This window comes from Penicillium odoratum, assembly GCF_028828045.1.
Source record: "Penicillium odoratum strain IBT 22623 chromosome Unknown utg000002l_segment0_segment0, whole genome shotgun sequence".
Taxonomy (NCBI): Eukaryota; Fungi; Ascomycota; class Eurotiomycetes; order Eurotiales; family Aspergillaceae; genus Penicillium; species Penicillium odoratum.
Window position 1 is genome coordinate 259,770 of NW_026643144.1, and position 11,357 is coordinate 271,126.

The window sequence follows — 11,357 nt, forward strand, 5'->3', positions numbered from 1 at the left end:
TCTTAAAGAATCTCTTATTTTGAGGATTTTATGTAAATTATATACTTGAATCCCCTTTATTTCATAGATAATAGATAGTTACTCTACCTTATTATTATAAAACTGGTAAGGAGTATTTTAAAGTTCTCTTATATAACCTTAGCTAACCTTACTAAGAGAGTATAGGGTATAAAGCCTATCTCTCTTTTAGTGCCCCTGATTCTTTAAGAAATAGTTTAGCTTATAGCCTGAATTAGGCCACATTCAGGCAACCATGCTAAAAATGGGTTTATGGGTACCCATATGGGCCGAGAAAACTTATGGGTTGGGTTGGGTATTGAAATTTGGCAATGGGTACCCATTTGCCGAAGCCTAGTCAATTGTACCTATAGACCATAAGAATCCATAACCCGCGTGCGGGTTGAATAGACCGACCCATTTCCCTACCCATAGGGAGGATGGGGCGGGTTCGGGTGCGGGTCCTTGCGGGTCATGGCACAGCCTAGCCCTGACTCCCCGATTAGGCCGTGATATATACGATGCCGTATTTTTGAAAGCCTAGTTGTCGAAAAGTCTAGGTATAAAAGATCCTAGGCTAGTTTTATTAGGTATGGGAGACCCAGTACAGCCTGGTCATGGTCCATCATGATCAATAGATCAGATGAGATTCCGAATCGATCCATTTCAAAAAACGACAGAAAGGTTTAAAGACCAAAGCGAACCTATCAATATCGAGACAAAATTTTAGTGTACTCATTGCGGATAAAGGTCTCTTGATTTACGACGTAAGAGGTCGTGATTGTCTGCCCAAGCTCGTATTCTCTTTCCAAAAACGTAAAGAGGAATAGTGGTCAGCATGACTCCAACTGTAACAGCCCCGAACGTTGAGAAAAAGACCAACGGGCCACTTCTAGTGTAATAGTCATTAAAAATGAAAGAAAGGCCGAATGCGAATGCACTTTTGATGAACTAGAAGGGAAGTTAGTACTCAATAGAGAGTATGAGTAGGATGCACTCACCATAGCAATACCGAACGCATCACTGGCCTTTTCGCCACATGCATCATTGGTATACGATACAATTCCAGTACATCCAAGGCCAACCGCAAAGTTGATTATGGCCATGAAAACTCCACAGACAATAGCAGAGATACCGTTGTGAATGGCAGCGCCAAGACCAAAGCTGCCAATGGCCATTGCAATGGCCGCAGGGAAGATGACGAGAAGACGAAACTCGGGCTCGTAGGTGCCGTTATTATGCTTCGCCAGATTTGTAGCAGAGAAATCACAGAACCAGCCAGCCATCATGGTTCCCAATGCCGATCCTATGAAAGGCGCGATGCCAGATATGTTTCCGACCGCAATAGTGTCCATATTGTATGGTGTAGGGGTGAAGATCTGGGAAACAACAGCTCCCAGAAGGATAGTCCACGTAAATGTGACTGCCCACATCAGAGATCCATAAATAACAATCGGATGAGGTAGTAAAGCGAAGGGCACGAATATAGATGCCAAGAAGCTCTTCAATCCTGGAAGTTTTACCGCTTCAACACCCAATACAGAGCGACACCGTAGACCGGAGGTTTCTGTCAAGGTTTCAGAGACCATGGAGACCTGGATCGCTTTATCGTCTAGAGATGCATTCTCCAGCTGAAGCGGCAACGGGCCTGCGCGATCAAATGTTGTCTCGGGGAAAAAGAAGAACGTTGCTAGTAGCACAATCCCAAACATAATCGCCTCAAGCCAGAAACTCCATCTCCACGATAAGTCCGAGATAACATATCCGCTAATAACAGGTGTGAGGTTGACAGACGTAATGACACCTAGGTTCCAGAAACCAACACGCTTTCCACGTTCGTGAACAAAGGTATGCGCTCACACCAAGAGTCATAACCAATAAGCCGTTGAGAAGCGTCATGCGACTAACGTCGACACCGAGATCTTGAGCCACAACTGTAAACCCAGGCACGAGAACCGGACCTATAGATCCAGTGACAGATGATCCCAGAAGTATGGTAGCAAATAGTAGCTCTTTTCTTATTTTGGACCAATTGAGAGGATCCAAGGCCGATTGAGACGGTTGCGGAACACGAATAACGTGCGCTTCTGATACATCATCTTCGAAATTGTCTTGAATGTTGCTCGTTCCTGATGGAGATGAATTCGACGTGGGCTCTAGGATGCCGAAAGCCATGTTGATCAAATGTCTGAATTGAGTGCCAATGTTGACGTTTCCGTATGGATTGCTGGGACTACATGTTTAGTCGGCGAGGTGAACGTATTTATTTTCCAAGGTTCTTACTTCACAACGACAGATAAGCTGATTAGAAGAAGAGCAGTTAATCGGGGCGGCTGTTCATCTTCCGCCGCCAAGAAACACATCAGCCAAAGAACCCGGCTGTTGATTGGTCACTGATTACTATCCCAGTAATTTAGACTTTCGTCTCTCATAGAACATTAGAACGATTGAATTTAGAAAAGAAAAAAAATTGTCTGCAGCGGGCTGCCTTTCTCCGCTTGTGATAGGTAATTTATTTACGACGCTCCAGAAATAGTCCAGCGGTTGTAAGACTGAGCTAGCCTAGATAATTGATTGGTGACTCAAACAATTCAGAAGCCCTGGAGGTCCGTTGTCATATGCAAGAAAGGTGCGATGATCATTAATGCTAGAATTCCGATTAGATGAAGTTTCTTATTTGAACTGATAAACTGACAAAATTAAATTCCGAGATAGGTTTCGAGATCCTGAGTCATGAAAGCAGAAGGCTCAAACTCATCACACATATGCAGATCCATGAGTTCCGCTTGGTATGACGCAAGATCCATCGCGTCCACATTGGCCCACGGCAGGCTTTCAGATTTAACTCCAAGAGTCGAGGGCCCTTGAAATTGCTAAGAAAGTTCCTCGGGAATGATTTTATGGGGAATCCCCATCGGCTTCTTAATATCCACTGATGTTTTTGGAAACCCGTGCAAAGGTAGCGCTTGCATGATGGCCCATCTTTGCGCTAACTCCTGAAGAAATGACACGAACCTCCTCGCCTTGACCCATCTATTTTGCATAGAAATAAGGGCGTTGAAGCATACTCGAAAATGACGAATAGATTGGCCCTTAACTGTGGGCTGCGTTGAGGTTGCGTTTAGAAGGTGAGTAACAGCAGCCGTCATGACACTATGTGGCATAAAAAGGGGTGCTTTGTCTAGTTGTGCCACTTTCTCGAACTCACGAATCAGACAGACCATATCTATCGCCGCAATAGACATGGTTCGCACTGATAGACGAAATGTACTGCTATCGGCAGGGTCTTTGAGAAATGGCCGGTGTATCAACATTTGACACATGTTATATGTCATATAAGAATGATGACCTCAGGCGATGAGTTATTTGATCGTAGCTGTACATGTGTGTCCATATTTCGCTTGAATGACAGGAGCTGCTCGCGGGAATCTAGGAGAAGCCGATGTTGTTCTGAACTTTCCAGGCTGTCAAATTCGAATGAATAACTGTTTTTTGCCGCGTCAAGTTTCAGTGTCACTCTTCCAGGCAGAGATAGAGAGTGGGAAAATCTCACATTTTGTCCATGCATTGATCAAAAACAAACCATAATTGACAATGCGAGTCAAAGGCCAGCTCAAGAAGATTTGGGACAGCAATGAGGCTGAGATATGAAGGTGCTCGTATCCTCTTCCATGGTAATATACAGTTGCGCCCCAGAAGTGATGTGGCGATTCTGTTCTCGTATTTTAGCATTAGGTGAGAACGGGATATTAGAATGGAAGATATTCTTACCTATCGATCATTACTGCAGACCAGGCCGTTGCAACACTAGTTCTATTCGAGTTCGAATTCTTGGCTTTAGCATTATCTTCACTTTGGGGGTCCTCAAGGACGTGTAGAGAGCTGACAGGAAGACCAAGATGCACAGTCATACTAGCACACATAGCTAGGTACGTCAACAAGGTTTGAATCGCAATGAAATGCGGAATCAGAAAACTTACAATTATACATCCAAGCCATGTTATGGTTCTCGAGACCCAACTCCCGCCAACACATGATTGCCAACGCTTGAACCAGGGAAATGCTTGGATATTGTCGACAAGCCGGCAACAGAACCGAGTCAACTGCAACAGCTGCGTCATTGCCAAATACACGGCTGTCTTCATCGTCGGCCAGCAATGAGGCGGCGGCCATGACTGCATATTTGACCAAGCTTAACTTTGGTTCTAAGTTATCCGCTCGAATTTCAACGATTGTACTGCTGGTGAGAAAGAAATGAATCGGGTTGATAAATTCGATAAATAATTCAAGTAGATAATCCGTGATCTGCGTCTCATCGCGAACTTGTTGTGTATTGATTGTTGACATATCAGGTGTGTTCGCGGTCAAGTTTGCAAAGTGCAGATGTCCTCTCGGGGGCTTTCTAGGCGATACAGGGAAGCAAGAGTTTCCTGATGGGCCAATGAAAGCCTGCTCCCCGGAGTCCTCGATGCTCATTCGCCATATCAGGGAGCTGATGTCTTGAATGGGAGTCGCCTTTTTCAAAGATATTTCAAATGGGGCACCAGAAACCTCTTTTCTTCGCTCGAGACCATAATCAACATTCCTTTGAGCTGAGCTAGGACTCGATTTTTGTCCCGCGTTTTCGCTGCTGGATTTCAAATCTTCTAAGCGGTGCAACTCATCTTTTAGAAGGTCAATTTGATCCTCTAGTCCAGTCACATACCCTGTTTTGGTCTGCTCGGCAGTCAGTACCACACGAAAGGATTTGGACATTCAATGGCCGGGCCTGACCTCGGTGGCCGATTTATGTCGTAAAGGCATTCAACCCGTCGACTCAGACAGCCAAAACAACTGGGCTGCATTCCATCACACTTGACTTTGCGGGTTAGTCTTCAAGGGAAATGTTCATTAAGACTTTTCAGTTAGGCATACCTTTCGTTTCCGCTTGCGACACATCTCACAGGCAACGCGAACCCTCGCGGCTGGTTCTAGACTTGCCATATTTGTCACTTAGAATAAGATGTTTGAAACAGACAGACTTGGTTGTCTGCATTATCCACTATCGCTTAACTTGTTGAAGGCTTAGAGCTCGGATGTTTTGCGGTCGGTACAAGAAGAGCTTCCAAGAGTACGAAATGCGGCAAGTGGCGAGTGGTTGATGCCACATGTTTCAGGTTTGGCTGTCCTTGATCGCCATCGTGTACCCGTTACGACATCGAAATGTCTCACTTTTGACCGATTTCTGAGATAACTATATGTGCACTTCTCTTCTCTCTACAGTTTGCAATTCACTCCATAATTGGCCTTTTTTTAATTTTAAATTAGAACTGAAACTTTCCAGTTGAATTGGCGAGATAGGCGCTGGAAGTCATCCGACCGCGATAAGCTTATCGAGGCGGCTCCCCAGATTCCGCCGCTAAAACATGCCCCGCGTCACAAAAGCAAGATAATGATATTAAATTTGTCCGCATCATTATCGTTCGGTATCTAGGGAGCAAAATTGTGAACGGGGAAAGTGTGACTTCTTTGATTTTCAAAAGAAGGTTTATATGACCTTAACAAAGTGCGAACGCCTTTGAGAGCTCATAGTCTGATTTAATTCTTACATAGTTTATTTTACATACTCTATAATCTACGTAATAAAACCTTGGAAATGGAATGAGATTCACTGCTTGTACGTAAGGTTGGCTGGAAGGTACCGGCCTTTCAAATATGTGCGAATAGAAATAACAGAGATACGTGGATCAATAAGACCAACTCCACTAGGTACACGACCAGTACATATATGTGCACATACTAGGAACACATCCATAAATGCCAGAGAACTCTAGGATCGGACATGGGTCTTCTGTGTTTTATCAGCCCCAAGCCACAGAATATCTGGCCGGCTGTAGTGACCGCACACATCTAAAAATGCTCGGCATTGAAGAATATCCTCCAGATTCAATGTAGCGTAGATAATGGTTTCTTCCGTCTCCGGACAATTGGCAGTCATTTGATGGCCCTCGGGTCCGAAAATAGCGGAACAGCCACCTCCTGGAACATTCATTATCGACCCATTTTGTGTCTTCATAAATTCGATACCATGCTGGCTAATTACAGCGGTCGTATGAAGGACGAATGACTGCGACTCAATAGCATACGTCTGTGCGAGTGCGGTAGTGCCTGTTGTTTCCTTGAAATTAGCAACTGCGTTCACCCAGGGCAAGAGTAACTCCTACCATCAGCCGACATGGAAAATAGACCCTTTCCAGCATACTTGAAAAGAGGTGGCCACGCAGCGACGTGAATTTGTTCACGCTGAGAGTTGGTATGGTACTTCAGCAGCGGCTGGACATGTTCCCAGCATGACAGGGCCCCAACTCTGCCAACCGCTGTGTCTGCGACACTGTCGAGACAATCGCCAAATGAGTCACCAAATATCGTCCTTTCCATATGGGTCGCTTTCATCTTCTTTCGAGTCAGGCGAATTTGACCATTGGCATCAATGATCGCTTGGGAGATGTAGAGGGAGTCGTTGATGTTCTCCGAGAATCCTAGAACCACCACAATTTTATGCTTGGCGGCACATGCCTTGATCTTAGTCATTTGGGGGGAGTCCAGCTTTAGCGAGTTTTGGATGTATCGGGTTGTCAACTCCATGTCAACCGGTCGGGCCCTATGTACACTCAATCCACACTATTAGAGAAGCCAGCTTTTTAAGAAGTCCCCTAACAAAACATACCATATCCAAGCAGGATAGCCGGGCACCCAACACTCTGGAAATGTTATAAGCTGAGCGTCATTGCTAGCGGCCTCGGCGATGAGATTGCATGTCTTGTCAACTGTAGCATCGAGATCGAGCCATACCGGCTCTGCTTGTGTGACAGCAACTCGCACCTGGGATAAGGGTAGACCTCGCCATATTGCTTTTTTGGGTACCCGAAGGAATACCCGCGAACCCGCCAAGAACCCATTTACCTGTATATTACAGTATTACTGTTGAAATACAACCAATACCAGATATAGAGTGATGTAATCAGGTATATGTTACGTGTATTTTAATCTCTTGGCGGGTTTTGGGTCAAGGGTCGAAACCCAACCCGCCCATTTGGCGAGGTCTAGATAAGGGCGGGTCTTCCAATGGCAGGGATGACTCCATTTGGACTTGGTGAAATTGGGTGATAAAATGCGCAGTGTGAAACCCGTGTCGATTCTAGAAGGAATCACGCGAACTACGAAATTTATTTAAAGGGCACTTTAACAAGTTTACAGTGATCGTTTATCGGCTTTCGTAGCACTCAGTTGATCCTATCGTGGCGGAACCTCTCTTCCGCTCCCTTATCAATTCAGGAAAGCAATCGAAAACATAAATCAATCCCAAAAAGTGATCAGGCTATCTATACTAGGCCCTAATATTAATAACGAACTTTAAAAAAAAAGAAGTGGGAAGCATACAACAGTCTGGATTCGCATGTGGCGTTCAAGTAATAATTGAAGAGGGGCTTAATAGTATAGGACATTTGTAGGTTGATCTAGTAAGGGCGAGCACCATTACTGTGATAGAATTTAACTAAAATAGAGCGATAGGACCATACATTATATCTAAATCGATGAATATTTCCTCCCAGGGTCTCTACTTTCTAGTGAAGAGGGGAACGCTCGTTGGCAGCGCACTCGAAGATGCGCGGGTCGATTCAGCAACACAATCCGACAACACCAACCAGAACAGGTTGTACGAGAAATCCGAGGCAGCTGCCCGTAGAGGTCAAAGGAGAGAGGTGTAGATGTGTAATATTCAATACTATCTCGAGGCTTTAATTATGCGTTCCGTACCCGGTATACCAGTGTGCCGAAACCAGGGGTCACAATTCTGTACGACAGAATCACAAGCTGGTCTCGTCACGCAATGAGAAACATCAGGATATTCTCTACTACACTATGTACTCTATTACATTGACCAAGCACCACTTGCACAGATGACCTGGCCGGACACCCATGAGGCATCGGGTCCTGCCAACCACCCAACAATGCTGGCAATCTCCTCCGTTGTGCCAAGTTGCTGCTCAACAGGCATCGTCGTCTTTGCATGTCGACAATTCCCTTAGGGATTTTGTCCAGCATATCGCTAGGTACAGGCCCTGGCGCGACAGCATTGACCGTTGTGCCATCCCCGCCCAGCTCGCTGGCCCAGCTGCGCGTGAAGCCTTCGACGGCGGCCTTGGAAGTGCTGTAAAAGCTGATACTTTTGGGCCCAGAACGCCCTCCCACGGAGCTTAAGTTGACAATACGGTCCTTGGGTGCTAGGTGCGAACCATGGCCTGCGTGATGAGCATGAGACCACGCACGTTGAGGTTGAAAACCGTTTCGTAATTCCCAAGCGTCATGCTCTGTATATCGCTGACCACCTCAATGGCGGCATTGTTGTTCACCAAAATGTGGATTTGGAGTTCATCGCTGCCAAAGCAAGTCTTGAGCTGCGAAATAATCTCCCGGGCGTCCGTGGTAGTTGACAGGCCAGCCTGGCAGGCCCAAGTGATTGGTTTTTGAGGAAGTTGGGTGACTTTAGTCCTAAGCTCCTCGACGATTAATTTGCTGTTGTCTGAGACATAGGTCATACACGCCCGGCTCTCTTTAGCCTTCAATTTCTCGTGTCCCAAATACATCAAAGAATGACTGTCCATAATGGCAAATTCCTCATTGCATTCGCACCATGGCGGGCAAGCTCCCATGCAATGTCGGCACGGATACCATGTGATGATCCCGTTACTATTGCTAGCTTGCCTTGGAGAGGAAGGACGAACTGACTTGCGAGGTCTCCCATTACTTTTGACGTTACGGGTGACGCTAGTTAATGTTGCGAGTGGAAGTGATTCCAAAATCGGGGGTTGTTATCTCTTATTATTGGAGAAAAAACATAAGATCCTATCCTGATAGTCGATAAATGAGTTAGCTCGCCTTCCTCCTTCTCTAGCGTCGGCCTCGTTAGGAGGCCATATAAAATGCTCAACCTATAGACCTTATTGATGATATAATAGGTATAAATTTGACAGTAAATTTTATCAATATATTTAGGGTCAACTCGCATGTAGCAAAAGCAACCGGTTCCCTATCAAATCCATAGATTTTAAGGAGATTGAAATAGGTGCAAAAATTGTGGAATATCTTAGTAAATCAAAAGCTGTGCATCTGAAGGCAATGTATGAGACCAGCTATATTCAACAAGGTGAGATTCACGTAGTTTTAGTCATAAGTCTTTATAGCCAACCTGAGAAGATTAAAAGGCTTCCAAGATTTCGTAGAGACATTTGCGATGCAATGTCAATGATGCAATCCTGATCGAGATATTTACGATGTAATGTCAATGATACAATTATGATCAAATACATCATAAAAGTATCCCACAGTTCAAAACTTTTGGACATTCCCTACCCTTGCACCTGCATCGGCTTCAGAAAATGCAATTTGAAGCGCAGAAAACTACTTCATCTCAATCATGAGGGTCAAGAGGAAGAGTGAACCTATGTATTCTTGAGTTTTCCCTCATCCTCCATGTGCGTCTTGTGGAACTTCTATCGAGCCTAAAGAGGTAGAAGACTGTAGGTATTACCCTGTCCCAAGTCCAAAATAAAACTAATGGATCACTGAAAGTCAACTCAATACCAGTTCGGGAACTTATCGGAGAAAGTTGTGTTGAGGAAACTCCCAAAGGTTTCAGGATAGGGGATTGCGACTTCGGCAAATCATGCGTGTTTCATAAAGGCTGCTGGGAATTGTTGATAAAACACTTTGTAAGCGGAGCTGTGCCTATCGATAAATTGGCCGAGGTAGTTAAAGAAGCACCTTCGCCACGTTATCGTGTCTGTAAGTCAATTCCTCACTTCTTTTACCGAATTTCCGCGCTCGCGACCAGCCTCAAATAATCGATAAGAACCTTTAGATGACATAATCCTCAAACCCGGGATTCCTAGCTTTCGATGTATCGGGTATCGGGCCGAGGCAAAGACATTCCCAAAGGCAGCAAACATGAAGTGTGAAAATCCTCTGAAGGAAGAGACCCAAGCAAATGATTGCTTTTGTCTTCTTCCACTCGAAATCCGTGTCGAAATCGCCTATCTTCTTCCAACTCATGAATACCTCAGCTTGAGACTTGCGTCGAAGGCCATGGTTCCTATCTTTGGATATCAAGAATTTTGGAAAACACGCTTTTTGATTCATCGGGAAAGAGGATATCTCAATTATCTCTTAGAAAAGGGCTGCGGAGATTGGAGATCAATGTACCGCTACACTGGCAGACTGGAGCGTCTACCCAGGACACTACATTTTAGAAGGCTACAGTGGCTTCACAACGAGTGGATTAAAGATAGGTGTATGATGGTTGGAGCTCCACTAACTATATCGGCTGAGATCGATGGTCGATGTGGTGGCCTACTCTGGGACAAAGCCGCAGGAAAAGTCCAATGCGATCGGCTTTGCAAACATATATTTCCACTTCCAATCCCCAATGGAATCTGCGAGCGGTGTCGTAGAACGCATATCCTGTTACCGCCTCAGATGATCACCATCTCCGGCGAGCTTGTGGAAGTTGCTGTCTCTGTTCTTGCTGAAGACGAACATTCTTTTATTACCGGGTTCAAACTTGTCTACGGCGAAATTACACCAAGCGTCTATTTTGGCTATCAAATCCCTGAAAAGCAGATCAAGATTGATCTCCGCGGTCGGCGACTAGTAGGCCTCGAAGTCTTCGCTAGAGAAGGGGGCATCCAGGCTAGACGTCCAATAATCGACGAAAAGTATGGAATACGCCATAGTATTATTGGTAAGCCGAAGACAACTTGTCAACCGGTACGACTCGCTCCAAATGGAGAGATTAAAGCCTTTGCTGGGATGTTTGATGTAAGTCAAATATTGTTGTGCTATTCTAATCAAGTGAGTAGTTTACTGACTCGATTATAGCATTGCAGGATGGTAGGGCTTGAAGTAGGCTCATTGTGTCCAACACATAATGTGTAGCTCAATCAGAGAATGATATCACTTTAAACAATGGAACTGTAAGCCAATGACTACGAGGCAAGTGTATTATCTGTAAGGATAAAGGAGCCAATCACCAAGCATGAGGCATAGTCAGGTGGTAGCCAGTTTTTTTCCCTATTTCCATAGAGAGACCAGATACTATGGATCTCAGTCACACATCTAACTAAGCGAAATTTTTATGCTTGATGCTTGAAGTCAAGGGAATTTTTGACAGAACGTACGAGCTTTGAGCTTAGGAATAGACTTTGACAGGCCCGCCAAGAAAAGCCCGTAAGGCCTGTGAAGGTGGGGCTTATTTTTAGGCATAAGTTATGCAAAATAGGCTGTATTAGATTTCTACCGGCATTCTGCGGCTGAGGTCCGGC

At 45.0% G+C, this 11,357-nt stretch overlaps 5 protein-coding genes across 5 annotated transcripts; 1 reads left to right on the forward strand and 4 right to left on the reverse strand.

Annotated features, from left to right (window-relative positions):
- Positions 1 to 732: 732 nt before the first annotated feature.
- On the reverse strand, positions 733 to 2,172 carry N7520_002147 (uncharacterized protein; the record flags this gene model as incomplete). Its single annotated transcript, XM_057136082.1, has 3 exons — positions 733 to 948; positions 999 to 1,801; positions 1,860 to 2,172. The coding sequence occupies 3 exons, from the start codon at positions 2,170 to 2,172 to the stop codon at positions 733 to 735; spliced, it is 1,332 nt and encodes a 443-aa protein (XP_056998768.1).
- A 1,592-nt stretch (positions 2,173 to 3,764) lies between these two features.
- Positions 3,765 to 4,980, reverse strand: N7520_002148 (bZIP transcription factor; the record flags this gene model as incomplete). The annotated part of the gene is made up of 3 exons (XM_057136083.1): positions 3,765 to 3,922; positions 3,978 to 4,713; positions 4,912 to 4,980. 3 exons carry the CDS (start codon positions 4,978 to 4,980, stop codon positions 3,765 to 3,767), a joined length of 963 nt encoding a protein of 320 aa, XP_056998769.1.
- An 826-nt stretch (positions 4,981 to 5,806) lies between these two features.
- Positions 5,807 to 6,883, reverse strand: N7520_002149 (carbon-nitrogen hydrolase family protein; the record flags this gene model as incomplete). The annotated part of the gene is made up of 4 exons (XM_057136084.1): positions 5,807 to 6,144; positions 6,201 to 6,637; positions 6,704 to 6,833; positions 6,859 to 6,883. 4 exons carry the CDS (start codon positions 6,881 to 6,883, stop codon positions 5,807 to 5,809), a joined length of 930 nt encoding a protein of 309 aa, XP_056998770.1.
- A 1,026-nt stretch (positions 6,884 to 7,909) lies between these two features.
- N7520_002150 (SDR family NAD(P)-dependent oxidoreductase) lies at positions 7,910 to 8,782 on the reverse strand (the record flags this gene model as incomplete). The annotated part of the gene is made up of 4 exons (XM_057136085.1): positions 7,910 to 8,041; positions 8,095 to 8,178; positions 8,274 to 8,560; positions 8,671 to 8,782. The coding sequence occupies 4 exons, from the start codon at positions 8,780 to 8,782 to the stop codon at positions 7,910 to 7,912; spliced, it is 615 nt and encodes a 204-aa protein (XP_056998771.1).
- A 1,730-nt stretch (positions 8,783 to 10,512) lies between these two features.
- Positions 10,513 to 10,937, forward strand: N7520_002151 (uncharacterized protein; the record flags this gene model as incomplete). Its single annotated transcript, XM_057136086.1, has 2 exons — positions 10,513 to 10,854; positions 10,896 to 10,937. 2 exons carry the CDS (start codon positions 10,513 to 10,515, stop codon positions 10,935 to 10,937), a joined length of 384 nt encoding a protein of 127 aa, XP_056998772.1.
- Positions 10,938 to 11,357: the final 420 nt, after the last annotated feature.